This window comes from Pseudorca crassidens, chromosome 2, assembly GCF_039906515.1.
Source record: "Pseudorca crassidens isolate mPseCra1 chromosome 2, mPseCra1.hap1, whole genome shotgun sequence".
NCBI classification, from domain to species: domain Eukaryota; kingdom Metazoa; phylum Chordata; class Mammalia; order Artiodactyla; family Delphinidae; genus Pseudorca; species Pseudorca crassidens.
Window position 1 is genome coordinate 161908445 of NC_090297.1, and position 16689 is coordinate 161925133.

The window sequence follows — 16689 nt, forward strand, 5'->3', positions numbered from 1 at the left end:
CCATCTGCGTGTGTCTCTCTTTCTGTTTTTTCTTCTGATTAATGATCACACCTTCCTGCTTTTCCAAATGTCTCAATTTTTATTGTATGACAAATATCATGAATAAAAATAACATAGAGAATGATGTTATTATGTTATTTTCACTCCAGAGAGGGTTTTCCCTTTTTTTTTGGTCCAATCAGGAATTGAACTAAGACAAGGCTGGGTTGCAGTTTTAATTAGATTCAACCTACTTCTGGTTTCAAATGTCATGAAGGAAAACTAGCTGGAACCTGGTTTGGACTTGCTCTATCAACTGTGAGAGATTTATTCTGACCTTCAGACTCTTACCCCATGCCACTTTCAAATTTGGCAAATGTCTAGATGGGCCATGTGTTTGAAATAGGCTCTTTTCCTCAAGCAAGACTTTGTCTCTGAAATACTTCAATACTGTAGGAGACTTTGGTCTGACTTTTAGAAGCTCCTTAACTTCCCATACAGTCTCCAGATACAGCAAATATACCATGAGGAAAATACCACTGCATATATAGGGATCCTGAAGTTTCCAAATTGTTGCACCAGCCCACCCATTCTCCAGAATTTGTCATTTATTTTCCAGCGTCCTATCCCTCAATTCATGTGCTCACAGAATTGGATAAGATTCTGAGGTAAGAGGCAGCTGTCATGGCCTTTTCACCTTAGAATGGCTCATCCCTCTCTGGTTTATTTTACTTAGTTCTCTTTGCTTTCCCAGATACATGATGTTTGTAAAAATAAGTTTTTTTCAAATTATATAGTGTATTTTTACCTTTTGCAACAGGAGTGATAGAGAAATGACCTGTTACTTCCTACTCCATCCTATTCTGAATGAGAAGTTCCTATGTCCCAGGTTTTTTTTGATGTTTTAAATTCTTTAATCTGTTCTTAGAGAGTGTCATTACATACAGTTGGTGTCATTTGCCCAAAACAAACCCAGAAAATATTAGATCGTTGCCTTTTGGTACTAACACCTGTTTCATTTCATACAATGGCATAGGTTAACATTTAAGCTGATTCATCTATTTGTTCGCTACTTGTTGAGCACCAGTTAGGCAGGAATTGTTCTGCACATGACTGGGGATATAATAATGAACAGAAAAAGAAAAAAATACCTGCCCTCTCAATGCTCACACTCCACTTTGAGGAAACAGACGATAAATCAAATACAAAGCAGGGTCATCAGCTGAGAATAAGGAAGGTAGAGAATGTGTTAGTTTTTTGGGATTTTTGGGGTTTTTTTCCTATTAGATTTTTGACAAGAAAAAGAGAAGATGTGAAATGGTAAGTTTAGAGAAGAGAGAGGAGTGAATGGACTAGGGAAATATTTTAGGATTGCCAGTGTTGATTGAAAAAAATGCACAATGTGTGAATTGTGAGTCAAGTTTTATTTGGGGTAAAATGAGGACTATAGCTTGGGAGACAGCATTTCAGGTAGCTCTGAGAAACTGCTCCGAAGAGGTAAGGGGGAAGGTATTATATATGATTTTAGTGAAGAGGGGTACATGCAGTGAAGCACACATTTTGGCAGAAGGTTGCTGCTAGTCACAAGGAGCAGATGTCATGGTTAATGATTTTAGTGCTTTTCTAGATGTGAGAAGATGCAAGAATTGGGCTCGTAAAATTTTGTCCTGAAAATATCTGTCCTGAAAATTATCTGAAGACCTGCTCTGCCAGTGTTTCCCAGAGCACAGAGTGCCTCATTCTTGATCTCCACACTGATCTCCTTTCAGGGGGTGTTGAAGGTCAGCGGCTGCTAGAGGCAGATGGCAAGTGCCAGTTTTTAGTTGGCATCAGGCATCGCCAAACTATTTAGACATGAATTTTGAATGGTTGGGCTTTCTTCCATCACTTTCAGCTATTAAGGTGAAAGCACGGAGTAGAAGGAGAGTAGGATTTAGGGAAGACTGGGGCATTCTAGGCTAAGTACAGTGGAGGAGAGAAGAGCAAAGGAATCCGAGGTGTGTATGCAAAGCAGTAGTAGTGATGGACCAAGGAATCTAACCTGGATAAGTAAGGAAGAAAAGAGAAAAGGAAATAGTGTTAGGAACAGTGGATTGGCACTCTTGGTGGGAATGAAAAATTACTGAAGGGGTCCCTAGAGTAAGTTAAACTGTAAATATAAGAGATAGAGAGTATTTACTTGAAATCAGGATGTTGGAGGCTATATAGTTATTAATAATGACAGCAGCATTTCTCAGTAGGTGAACTACAAGCATTTGGGGCAGGGTAATTCTTTGATGTGAGAGACTGTTTCACATTGGTCCCCAGACAGTAAAAGTCTGTAGCAGTCTCCTAGGAGCCCACCCCAACCTCCATTCCCCACCTCCCCACCCCCACACACATGCACATTTCTAAGTAAGGTCAGAGCCACAGGTCTAGGGCATGACCAATAGATTTGGTGGTTGTGCTGGAGAGACGTCTACCAGCTAGGTTGTTTTAGGCAGCAAGTAATAGAATTCTTAAATAATACAGATTTCTTATCTCACTTAAGGAATCAGAAGTACACAGTTTCTGTGCTCTTACCAGGGTTAGCTTCTCTGTGATTTTCTTGACTTTTCCCTCATGATTCCACATTACTGTCAAAGTTCCAGACTTCATGACTTCACACATCCAAAGACCAAAAAAAGAAAAAAAAAGGAAGGTTCATTTCCTTTCATACATGTCTCACTTAACGGGACCTCTCAAGGTACCATTCATTCTGACGAGTTCACGTGCCTAATTCTTAACCAGTCCTGGCAATGTAGAATGAGATTGGCATGACTGATGGCAGCCTTCTTCCTTTCGGCTGAGCCTACCTTGCCTAAGCGCACTGTAGCCTAATACCTGAATTTGGTGCACAAGCAGGAAGAGAGGGGTAGCTGCTGGGTAAACAGCCTCAACAGTGTCTGCATAAGGGGTTTGTGTGCCTGTGAAGCCAGTTGGATAGATCGTCTCTTTTATTGTTAAAGTCACTAAGAATAATAATAAAAAGAGTTGTAATGGAAGGAAGGGCAGTGGATAACTGTAATAAACAGGTCATGGGTCATACGGTAGGTCCTTGTTGGTTATCCATTTTAAATATAGCAGTGGGTACATATCGGTCCCAAACTGTATTACACGGGGAGCTCTGCCTCATATTCTGTAGAAATCTAAGTGGGAAAAGAATTTGAAAAAGAATAGATACATGTGTATGTATAACTGAATCACTTTGTTGTATACCTGAAACTAACACAATGTTGTTAATGAACTATACTCCAATATAAAATAAAAAGTTAAAAAAAAAACCCAAGTAATGGGCATTTTAGCAGACCTGAGATTTATAGGGAGGACAGAGGTGACAAAGAGGAGGAAGGATACCTATCCCACCTCCATACCCTGCAGTGTGTGGGGTGTAGAAGGAAAAAAACTACTAATGTCCAGTGGATGTTTTTATTCTCCCCATTTTCTGCTCCCAACTTAGATGTCCTTAAAAAAAAGGATATTCTTTTAAAAATAATCAATACAGAAAGTACCAGTTTTCAACATGTCTTGAATCGAAAGAAAAAGAAAATGTGTAAGAAATACTTATTGGATGTAGAAGATCATGATTGAATGCACAATATGGTATATCTTATATCTTTAATTCAAATTAACAAATACTTGCTGACCACCATGCATATGAATATCATGATACTGTTCTCTGTACAGATGATGAAGATAAATTAGAAAATCTCCATCCTCTGAAGGTCACAGTCCCTTGGAGTTTTAAATATATATATAAATAATATAAATATATAAGTAATATAAGTTATGTAAAACAATATATAAATAATATTAGTAATGTAAAGCAGTCAGTAAATGATTTGTACTAACAAAAAATTATGGTGAGGTAGGGATTTACTATTTGGGGTCCCTCTATAAGCTAGCAGAGTAACTGTTTTAGGACCATTTCTTTTTTTTCCACATCTTTTAATGGTATCTGGGAATGAGCTTCACTAGATTTAATGTTTCTTTAGTACCTTGCATCTTCTCATTAGAACCACAAGTTAAATGAATAATCCCTATTTTAACTAAGTTGATGAGCCAGGTCGTCAATAGGTGGACCTCAGTGTTCATATATAAAATTTGGAAGGCCAGCACTTATACATATTCTATATTAACATCTCTAAACCTCTCTTCATACACCAGGCTCAGTTTTTCATACATCATCTGACATATGTTGTTGGGTTATCACATGATGACATTTTGTGCTAGGATGAAAGGGGGCTGAATAGTTGACTCACTGGCAGAATGTACCAACAGTATTTAAAACTGAAAACCTCACATATTAGGAGGTAGACTGTTTCCTACATATAATTTTAACAACATGCAATGGAGTTTTGTGGTTTAATTTTAATGTGTTTACATGCTTTTGTCAGTAGGTATATGCTTCGATTAGTACAATTAAATAAGGATTTCTCTAGAAAGAAATATATTGCTCTTAGTTTTTAAAATTTAGAGTATGAGCATATTTTTCATCCTTTCTTTTTTTTTTTAAAGAGTCAACACAGACTGTCCAGGCTCTGCAGTATTCAACTGCTGATGGTCCCCTAACAGCAAGTAAAGATTTAGAAATCAAAAACTTAAAAGAAGAAATTGAAAAACTGAGGAAACAACTAAGAGGTAAATTTCTGTGATTCATTATTAATTCTGTTTAGTAGATATTTTTAAATGTTTTATTCATGCACAAAACATTTATTGAGTACCTGTTATGTGTTACATGATGTGAGCTATGTGCCAGTGAGGGAAAAGCAAATAAAATGGTTCTGCTCTCAAGGAGCTCATGTTCTGGTCTTGGAAAAAGATAAACAAATAGTTTTTTGCAGTACGTGTTAAAAGGCCAGAAGAAAAATAAACATAGGTACATAGAGAGTACACAGGAGGAGCACCTTACCCAGAATTACATGAAAAAAGATGATTTTTGGAGGACCTATTCATTTGGGATATTTGTCTGGCAAAGCATTTATATGAGTAGTTCATTTTTCAGTGTAGGTTAATTAAAATTAATTTTGAATTGTTGATATGCTGTTGATATGCTGATATGCTGATAAATGTTATATCCATTTATTCATTTATTCCATTCATTCAACAAATATTTATTGAGTAGCTACTATGTACTAGGTGTTGTTTTATGATCTTGGGATGCAGTACTAAACAAAATGATAAAAATCTTTGTCCTTGCTGGGGTGGAGGGCAAACAACAGACATTAAACAATAACTATGTAACTTTGTAAATGATACAGTATGTTAGAAGGTGATAAGTGCTTAAAAATAGAAAAGATTAAGGAGAATGGGTCAAAAGTGTAAGATGAGGTGTTTTATAATTTTAAATAGTGTGATCCATGTGAGAAAAATATTGAAGGAGTTAAGGGGCCTAGCCATGCAGTTAAATGGGAAACACATGTTACATGCAGACGGATCAGCCAGTGCAAAGGCCCTACTGTCAAATTGTGCCTCGTGAGTTCAAATAAAACATAAAAGGACAGCAAGGCTAGAGCAGAATGAGCAAGCAGGTGGAATGGATGGACATGAGGGTAGAGAAATTAAACAGGTGGAGAGGGCTCATTGCCTGATCAGTGGAGTCTTACTGACTGTTAGGTCTTTGGTTTGTTCTGTGGGTGAAATGGGAGCCTTCTGCAGGGTTTAGAGGCATCACATGATCTCAGTAAGAGTAAGGGGAGAGAGAGAGAGAAGGTACTATTTTAGCTAGAACAGTCAGACCTCTCTAGAAAAGTAGTTTTAGGCCAAAATAAGTGAAGAAAATAAGGATCTGACCCAGTGTCTTTTACAAAAAGGATTATTTAAAATGCAATATTAAGGCACGTGGAGATTTTAAATTTGAGCATAATTTATGCTGTTCTATTTTTTTAAGTGGCTGTCCTCCTAATAAACATCTCTTTATCAAATTTCTGTAGCTTTATCTTTTTAAAACTAAGTTAGATTAGGAATATGATAAGTAGAATCATTTACTTTGCTTTGATATCAACACTAAAACATTATCAGTGGCACTGAATGTATTTGAGTTTTTTGGCACTAAAAAAGCAGTGAGACACAAGACACAACTAGGATGTTTAGTGATCCATATCACTTCAAAGAAGTGATATGGATTCGGAAAAACCTATTTACATAAGTCTATCTCACTTACATGTTCTAGGAGGGATTTTTGGTTTTTTGTTTTGTTTGTTTGTTTGTTTTTAAGATTCCTTGGGATTTTCTGTGCTGACCATCATGCATCTGCAAATAGGAACAATTTTCTTTTGCCCTTTCTGATCTGGATGTTTTGGGGTTTTTTCCCCCTTATTTCACTGGCTAGAACTTGCGGTACTTCGTTGAAGAAGAGTGTTGAGAACAGACATCCTGGTTTTCTTTCCTATCTTAGAGGGAAAGTATTAAGTCTTTCACCTTTAATTGTAATATTAGCTGTAGGACTTTTATAGATACTCTCATCAATTTAGAAGCTCTCCTCTATTTCTGTGTTTCTAAGGGTTTTATCATGAATGGGTTTGAATTTTATCAAATATTTTTTCTGCACTGATTGATATGAACATGTGTGTTTTTTTTCTTTAGTTAACCTGTTAATATGGTGGATTAAATTGGTTGATTTTGAAATATTGAATCATTGGAATATGCACATGCCTGGTCATGGTGTATAATTATTTTTATATATTAATTCTATTTCCACTGTTTTGTTCAGGAATTTTTAATCTGTATACATGAGAGATACTCATCTTTGTTGTATTTTTCTTTTTTTTTGTACTGCCTTTGCCTGGGTTTTTAGTTTGTTTTCTTCTTTTGTTTTTTGGCTTTTTAATGAGATATGATTGACACGTAACATTATCTTAGTTTCAGGTGTACAACATAATGATTCAATATTTGTATATATTGTGAAATAGTCACCTTAGTAAGATTAGTTAACTTCCATCACCGCATATAGTCATAAATTCTTTTTTCTCGTGATGAGGACTTGTAAGATCTATTCTCTTAGCAACTTTCAGATATACAATACAGTATTATTAACTGTAATAATAGCACCACGTTGTACATTACATCCCCAGTATTTATTTATTATATAACTGGAAGTTTGTACCTTTTGACCATCTTTCCTTCTTTAACCCACCCTGCACCCCCGTCTCTTGCAACCACCAGTCTTCTCTATATCTGTGAGTTCAGTTTGTTGTTATTGTTGTTTTTGTTTTAGATTCCACATGTAAGTGAGATCTTACTGTATTTGTCTTTCTCTGTCTGATTTATTTCACTTAGCACAGTGCCCTCAAGATCCAATCCATATTGTCACATATTGCAAGATTTATTTTTGTGGCTGAAAAGTATTCTATGGTATATATACAATTCCAGAAGTGGAATTTCTGGATCATATGGTAGTTCTATTTTTAATTTTTTGAGGACTCTCCATACTGTTTTCCATAGTAGCTGCACCAATTTACATTCTCACTAATAGTACACACGGGTTCCCTTTTTACCACATCTTTGCCAACACTTTTTATTTCTTATCTTTTGGATGAAAACCATTTTAACAGGTGTGAGATAATGTTTCATTTTGGTTTTGATCTACATTTCCTTGATAATAAGTGATGTTGAGCACCTTTTCATGTTGGCCATTTATATGTCTTCTTTAGAAAATGTCTATTCAGCTCCTCTGCCCATTTTTTGATAGGATTGTTTGTTTCTTTGCCATTGAGTTTATGAGTTCTTTGTACATTTTCTATATCAACTTGTTGATCTTAAAAGTAAAAGTCAATTATTTTACCAGAAAAAATGGGTTTATTTGGGAATAGCAGAGAATTGCAGTTTGGGACAAGCAAGCCATGGCAAAAATCATAGGCAAGTTTAACAAACAAAGTGAGGAACATTTTATAGAGAAAAATGAGGAAGTCGGTAAAGGTTGTTTTGAATGAAAGTCCTTTGGAGAATAGTGAGAGTTCAGGGTGAAGATGGTTTCTCATTGGCTTAGTTCCTGGGGTAGTTGATTTCTTATAGGAGATGTGATGTACTGTCTTTCCTGTTGGGGCCTGTAATTGATGATTCCATTCTTGGAACTGTAATTGACAGTTCTTCCTGTAATTGATGAAGAGAGTTACTGTGTGAGAGTTCCCCCTTCTGGCCCCCCAACTCCATTTTAGTGAGACTTCCCTTTATTAACTTTCACAAACACCTTGTCAAATATTTGTTGATTTGCAAACATTTTCTCCCTTTCCATATGTTGCTTTTTAATTTTGTCTATGGTTTCCACTGCTGTGCAGAAGCTTTTTAATTTGATGTAGTCCCATTTGTTGATTTTTGCTTTTGGCTGTGGTATCAGTGTAATGCTGGGCTCATAAAATGAGTTTGAGAGTATTCCCTCTTTTATTTTTTGAAAAAGTTTGAGAAGGATTGATATAAATATCCTTATTATTTTTTTTAGTTGCTTGAAGTGTAAAGTTAGGTGTCTGAGGGTTGTTTTTCTTTCTTTGTTTTTTTTTTTTTTTTTTTTTTTACTGTAGGTGTTTATTGCCATGAACTTCCTTCTTAGAACTGCTTTTGCTGCATTCCAAACGTTTTGGTATATTTTTTCCATTTTTGTTTGTTTCAAGATTTTTTGAAATTTCCCTTTTAATTTCTTTTTGACCCTCTGGTTACTAATGTGTTAATTTCCACATTTCTGTGAATTTTTCCAGTCTTTCCCGTTATTGGTTTCTAGTGTTATACCTTTGTGGTTGGAAAAGATCCTTGGTATGATTTCATTCTTTCTAAATTTGTTAAGACTTGTTTTGTAACCTAACTTGATGTATCCTGAAGAATGTTCCATGTGTGTTTGAGAAGAATGTATATTGTGCTGCTGTTGGATGGAATGTTTTGTATATATCTGTTAGATCCATCTGCTCTGAAGTATAGGTTATGTCCAATCTTTCCTTATCAATTTTCTGTCTAGATAATGTATCCATTGTTGAAGGTATAATATTGAAGTCCCTTACTATTATTGTGTTGTTGTCTATTTCTCTCTTCAGATATGTTGTATTTACTTAATATATTTAGGCACTACAATGTTGGGGTCATAAAAATTTTTAATAGTTATATCCTCTTGATGAATTGACCCCTTTATTATTATATAATAAACTTTTTTTTGTCTCTTGTTATTATTTTTGACTTAACCTCTCTTTTGTCTGATAAAAGTGTAGCTACCCTTATTCTCTTTTGGTTTCCATTTGTATGGAATATCTTTTTCCATCCCTTGATTTTGAGCCTATGTGTGTCCTTAAAGCTGAAGTGAGTCTTATAGGCAGCATGTAATTGGGTATTGTTTTTTTAATCCATTCAGCCACCTGAGGTCTTTATTGGAAAATTTAATCCATTTATATTTAAAATAATTATTGCGTAGGCACGGATTTACTAATGTCATCTTATTGTTTTCTGCCTGTTTTACAGTTCCTTTGTTCCTTTCTTCCTCTCTTACTGACTTCATTTGTGAATTGATGATTTTCCATAGTGGTGCTTTTATTTCCTTCTCTTTCGTGTATCTACTGAAGGTTTTTGCTTTGTGGTTACTGTGAGGCATACATAAAATGTAACAGTCTATTTTATGTTGATGACAACTGTTTATTCTTCCTGTTTATTATATAATTGTTTCAATTATTTCCTCTTCAGATGTTTTAGAAGCACATCAGACAAGGTTATAATGTTTCCTTAAACCATGAAGGATAATTTAGAAAGCTTAAGGCGGGAAAAAAATTCTATTCTATTTACCCGTATTTTTACGTGATGCTCTTCCTTCCTTCCTGATATTACTGCGTTCCTTGTTTTGTTGTTTGCTTTGTGTTTATAAAACTTACTTTAGCCATTTTTAAAAGGTAGGTCTGCTACCAACAAATTCTCTTCATTTTTCTTCATCTGAGAATGTCCTGATTTTCCCTTTATTCCTCAAGAATATTTTGCTGGACATAGGAGCCTGGATTGATAAGTTCTTTTGTTTTAGCATCTGAAAAATACTGTGCTGCTTCCTTTAAGTTTCATGTTTTCTGAGGTGAAATTCACTGCCATTCTGAGTATTTTTTCCCCTTATGCAAGAAGTTTTCTCTGGCTGCTTGCAAGTTTTTTCTGTAGTATTCTGATGTTTGATGGTGTGTTTTGGCATGGATTTCTTTGGGTTTATTCTGTTTGGTGTTTGTTCATCTTCTTGAATCTGTAGGTCTATGTGTCTTGGCCATATTTTGGAATTCTTTTAGACCCTATTTTTCTAAGTACTTTTACAGACCTGCCTACTTTCTCTTCTCCTTCTGGGACTCTGATGATGCGAGTGTAAGATCTTTTGTAAATCATCACACAAGTCCCTGAGGCTCTGTTCATTTTTGTTTCCATTCTGTTTTTTCTTTCCTGTTATTCAGATTGGTTAATTTCTATTGTTATACCTTCCAGTTCACTGATCCCTTTGATCCCTCCTTTGTGCTGCTGAATCTATCTACCAATATTTTTATTTTATTAATTTATAAAATTCCCATTTTGTTCTTTGTTAATCTTCCATTTCTTTGCTGAGACTTTCTGTATCTTTGCTCAGGTCTTCTACTTATTCATTTGTTTCAAATATGTTTATAATTGCTCATTGAAGCATTTTTATTATAGCTGTGTTAATATCTTGTCAGATTATTCTGACATCTCTGTTATTTTGGTGTCAGCATCTATTGATTTTCTTTTCTCATTCAAGTTGAGATTTTTCTAGTTCTTGGTAGGATGAGTGATTTTTGATGAATGACTCTCGATCTTATTTAAACCTTCCATTTTAGCTGGTTTTTCCTGACACCATTCCAGCAGTGGGAAGGGGATTGCCATCTCCTTACTGCCAGGTTGAGGTAGAAATCCAGTTTCCCCACTTGACCTCCCTTGACACCCAAGGAAGGGCTCCTTGTTATTCTTGGAAGGGAATGGGAGTTCCAGCCCCGTGACTGGTTTCCACTGACACTGTGACAGGGGTGGCCTTATTACTGCTGGGCAATGGTGAAAGTTCTTACTCTTTTCTGATACCACCCCAATGGGGAGAAGGGGGAGATCCTCATTAATGCTGGGTGGAGATGGAAGTCCCGGTTCCCCATGTGGTCTCCACTGACACTGTGTGTGGGAAGGGGCTTGTTACCAGCCAAGGGGGTTGAAAATCCTGGCCCCCCTTCTCTAATTACCCTTGTGGTATGTTTGGGCACTTCATTAAAACCTCATGTGATTGGAAATCTAGTTCTTCACTTGTCTTTCGCTGACACAGGTGGTCATCAGGCCACAGTGTTTTCTGTGGTGTTTAACTTGAGCAGAGTGGTTATTTTCTAAAACTTTTCTGTCTTGCTAGTTTACCCTCTTCTTGGTTCTTTGGCTAGAAAGAGTAGCCTTGTTCAAGCTTTTGTTCTCTGCTTCTGTTGGCATTTCTGCGTTGCTGGCTTCTTCAGCTCTAAGTCTGTGAAATAAGAACCAAAAAGAAAACCCAGGGAACTTACAGTAGTTTCAGTGTTCCTGACACACTGTGTCAGATTCCATTGTCCCTGGCCAGTCATCCTTTTTCTCTCCAATTTCAGACTTCTTAGTTTATTTTACGTATAATGTCCAGCTTTTAAAATATAAATCTGATCCCATCACAGCTTCAACATACATACGTAAATGTTTTCAGAGGATCCCCGTTGCCTCTGGGATAAAAGTAAAATTTCTCAATTCTAATTACAGGGTCCTTCATTATCTTGCATGTATTTTGCTCTCTAGGTTTGTCTTTTGTTACTACTCCCTCACCCACTGATCCCAGCCATGGTGAACTACTTTTAGTTTCACCTAATCACCTCCAGGTTTTACACATATTTGGTTGTTGTGTTTTTATGTAGTCTTCTTTTTTTTCACCCCCATTTCATTCATTTTTTTCATCCATCCATCTGCCCATCCATCCATCTATCCATCCATCCATCCGTCTAAACATCTATTTCTTTCTTTCTTTCCTTTTGCTTGTTTGTTTGCTGGAAACACTCTTCACCTAGTAAATTTCTACTTCTCTATAAAACTTTTCACCACTGACACATTTTAAAAATTTTATGTTGCTTTACTTCCCTTACCTTACCACTAGACTATAAGCTCCTAGAAAACAGGGACTTTGAGTATTTTATTCATTGATATATCGAAGTGCCTATAATGATGCTTGCCACATAAAAACCCCTAAATCAGTATTTGTTGATGAATGAGTGAATGAACGACTAAATGAAACCTCACTCTTGGAAATCTCTGACCACTTCCTAATGTATCTTCTTACATTGTGTCTTTACAGGCAGTCCCCAACACACTCACATCCCTTACATACAAATAAATGGTCCCTGGCATCACCCGAATTGGGGAAATTGATTACCATTAACTTATTGGTTGAAATGCCCTTCCTTTACTTTATTCCTACCTTCTCCCTAACGTCAGTGCTTATAGGATTACTCTACTCATTATTTTTTATCATTTCCCAGAGGTGGAATAGAATCAGTGAAAATAATGTTGTAAGAAAGGCTATATCCCTCTTTTTAGTATTCTTCCTTCACAAGCACTGTTTTCTTGGTCACGTGTTAGTCCCAGTGATACTCTAGATTTTATTCCATCTCCTCAATATCATTCATTAATTCATTTTTTAATCTTTTTTTAACATCTTTATTGGAGTATAATTGCTTTACAATGGTGTGTTAGTTTCTGCTTTATAACAAAGTGAATCAGTTATATATATACATATGTTCCCATATCTCTTCCCTCTTGCGTCTCCCTCCCTCCCACCCTCCCTATCCCACCCCTCTAGGTGGTCACAAAGCACCGAGCTGATCTCCCTGTGCTATGTGGCTGCTTCCCACTAGCTATCTATTTTACATTTGGTAGTGTATATATGTCCATGCCACTCTCTCACTTTGTCACAGCTTACCCTTCCCCCTCCCCATATCCTCAAGTCCATTCTCTAGTAGGTCTGTGCATAATATTAAAATGATCATTTTAACCATTTTTCAATGTACAGTTCAGTGACATTAAGCACATTCACAATGCTGTACAACCATCTCCACCATCCATCTCTACTTTACCCATTAAACAATAACTCATATTCCTCCCACCCACTAGGCCCTGGCATCCACCATGCTACTTTCTGTTTCTTAGAATCTGACTGCTCTAGGAACCTCATATAAACGGAATCATAAAATATTTGTCCTTTTGTGACTGACTTATTTTGCTTAGCATAGTGTATTCAAGGTTCATCCATGTTATAGCATGTGTCAGAACTTCCTACCTTAATACAATATTCCTCAGTATGTATATATCATATTTTGTTTATCCACTTATTTATAAATGGACTATTGGGTTGCTTCCACCTTTTGTTTATTGTGAATAATAATGCTGCTTTGAACATGACTGTACAAATATCTGTTCAAGTCCCTGCTTTCTCTTCTTTTGGGTATATAATAAGAAGTGGAATTCCTGAATTATGTGGTAATTCTGTGTTTAATTTTTTAGGAATTGCCATACAGTGCCTCAAGGGTTATGGTTTGCACCTCTGTGTACTGTCTGTGTCCCTCCAACTCTACACTGAAACCACCCTTTCTCTGTCTCCCTCTGTCCCCTTTCTCTCTCTCTCTGTCTCTGTCTCTTTCTCCCTCACACACACAAACACACACACATACTGTCCTACAATATGTAAGTAAAGGAGAAAAATAGTGAATGGAGGGGAAGGTAATAGGGAAATCTGTTTTCCTTCATCATGGTTAGAAGTAAAATCTCTTCACATCAGAAGAGTTATGGATTATTTGAGAAATAAGACCATAATGGAAAAGCTGTGACACTGCTCTTGTGTATCAGAGAGAGAGGTGCTTTGATTGTTCTGTCAGCCTCCTTCTGACTCCAGCCTCAGTCCCTCTGTAGTTTATCAGTGTTCTGCTGTGAGTGCCACTGTAGTCATGCCCTTCTCTTAATTCCTATATCATCCATATAACCTGCCACACAATTTGTATTTGATTTTCTCCTTTATGATTTCAAGAGTGTTACTCTTGTCTTCCTATCTCCTTCAAGACAGAGACCGTATTTTATATTTCTCTTATATACCACACCGTGCAAAGAAAATTCCTGTGTATTGTGCCCTCCTTAAATCCTTATTACTAACAGACTGAGTTTCAGGATTCTACTAGCAGCAGTGAGTTAAGAATCATTTTGTTGCTATGAGCTAATCTCACTTCCCTAGTACTGCTTTTCAATTTAATCACTAAAATAGTTTTAAATAACTTCATCTAAATGTTTTGGCTAGTCATGTTGCCGTATATTTAATAGATATTTTTGATAGTCTTAGAGGATTTCTTTCAAAATTTTAATCGAATTTTCTATTTGTTGTAGTGAAAGTGAAGGTTCTTCTGCCTGAGCCATTTTATAAGTAGTTGGCCAAAGTTCAATACATTCTGAATTTTTCTTGATTTGGGGTTTTTATCTTTGGCGATACAAAATTCTGTGTATTCCAAATTACAAGTGCTATACTTTTCTCCATATTAGAGGGTTTTATAAGTAATTGGCTGGGTTTGTCTTCTCCAACTTCTTTAGCCAGTACATTTCCTCATGTACTTCTCATAATTTACCTGTTGTTGTTTAAATGAATATTTTGAGTATTTTAGGCATTTTTAAAGTGTCTGAAATATGAGTCATGAAAATCTGACATGTATTTTGTATTATCTACTTAACAACTCCATGGCAAAGCTGCCAACATGAAATGGCTGGGATAAAACTAAAATTTAACCTATATTGAAATAAAACAATAAAAACATTCTTAAAGACTGTTGAAGCTATCACATTTAATACATTTTGCTGTAAACTTCATATGATGCAGACATTTTATTAAATATTGATACTTTTTTAGTTTCTAACACAGCAGTTTAGATAAATGGATGACTCAATAATTTGCAAAAATTTTAACATGCTAGGGAAAAACTTTTCAAAGTAGAAGAAAGGAAGTGAGCATTCTCAGAAGGCATTACTAAATGTACCATGTTACTTACTGCTCTAGATTGATATACCTTAGCCATAAAATTTGATTAAAATGACCCCAGAAATGATAGAAATCAGCTGTGTCACATACTAAATTTTGACTCCAAGTTATTAGAAATAACAAACTAAATTATACCTACTTTACAAATCATTGAAATCCTAAAAATGCTGAAAAGTTAAAATAACAAAAAAATTTTAAGATATTTAAAAGAAATTAGTATAAACAGAAAAATTCCCACATGAAATGCTGAAATTTGAGAATGATAAGATGTAATTTTCTGAATATAAGACTAAATACCCTGTGATCCTTAAGATTAAACATCCATTGATATTTTTTTATTGTTCTTCAAGGAAAACACTTAACACATACTATTAAGACAAAATGAAAACTGATTATATGCAACTTTGCAGATATTTTCAAAATTGCTAAAAACTAATACCTAATATAAATAAGCTTTTAATAAATCTGTAAGTTTAGGGCACTGAATATTAGTAAATTATTTTATTTAAGGAATCTAGAACCAGTTAGTGTGTAATACACGGATACATTTAAGTTACTTCTTGACTACAGGATTTGTCTATACAAATGAAATGCTCTTTTCAATAGAACTAATGTATTATAAACACTTCTTCGTTTATTGAAAGCATCAAACTCAACAGTGTGCAATGCTCTGTGCATTTGTTCCCAGCCTTTAATTTGCGAATGAGCCACCTGAGGATCTTGTTAAAATATAGATTCTGATTCATTAGGTCTGGGGTGGGGCCTGAGGATCTGCATTTCTGACAAGCTCCCAGAGGATGCTAATGCTGCTTCTCTGGGGATGACACTCAAGAGTAACAAGGCTGTAAAGAATAGAAAATATCCAGAACAAAATTAACAGTGAATGTGTTTAGATTTCTCTGTTTTCACTGGCTTCAGTTCTTTAATTTGCTAATTTACTTTTGATGCCAGGGATATTTCATATCAATTTATTAAATTTTATTTAAGCATATGTTAAGATTAATTATTTTATTTTATTTTATAATAACTCTTCTGAACTTACAATGTTATACATCACTTGATTACATTACTTTTTAAGTTGGAGAGGTTGATGTAAGACTGGTGGGCTGTAGTTAGCTCTGATACCCATTTAGCAATGTGACCTTAGGCAAGTTACTCAACTCCCTGAGCCTATTTCAAATATTTGCTTTTAGAAATCAGAGTTTATTCTTCAAATCACCACTAGTGAAACCAGGCGGGGTGATCTGGAACCACAACGTTACAAGCAAAACCATCATCATACAATAATTTGAGTAATATCAGCAGAGGAATGCTAACTAACAGTAGAGGAAAAGTTATCTATTTTGTTTGATTGGTCGTGTTCTTTTTTGTTAGTTTTAAGTTTTCAATTGGTTCTGAAGATACTGTTTTTTGGAATTATGGTCTTTTTTTTCTAATAGATATGAAGGCATTTTTGCGCATAAATTCTGTGCAAAACTTTGCACTTAAAATTTGTTCTTCATCCTGGCATTACCTATAAACCATCTTTACAGTGAACTGATAAGCACTTAATTTTCATGAGTCAGTGGCATGTGGTGTTGATAAGCTGAATACCAGTTTCAAAATACTTTATTTTTTAAAATTTAGTTGCTTTAAACCTTGGTTTTGAGTATTTATTTTTATGCAAATAGTAAAAGAAA

At 35.4% G+C, this 16689-nt stretch overlaps 1 protein-coding gene across 13 annotated transcripts in view; it reads left to right on the plus strand.

Annotated features, from left to right (window-relative positions):
* CDC42BPA (CDC42 binding protein kinase alpha) overlaps nt 1-16689 on the plus strand; it is a 325295-nt gene that overhangs the window by 185293 nt on the left and 123313 nt on the right. For all 13 annotated transcript variants that reach the window (XM_067729568.1, XM_067729561.1, XM_067729563.1 and 10 more), the window contains exon 11: nt 4516-4638. In XM_067729568.1, coding sequence (XP_067585669.1) covers nt 4516-4638 — 123 coding nt within the window. The remainder of the gene's footprint in view (nt 1-4515; nt 4639-16689) is intronic.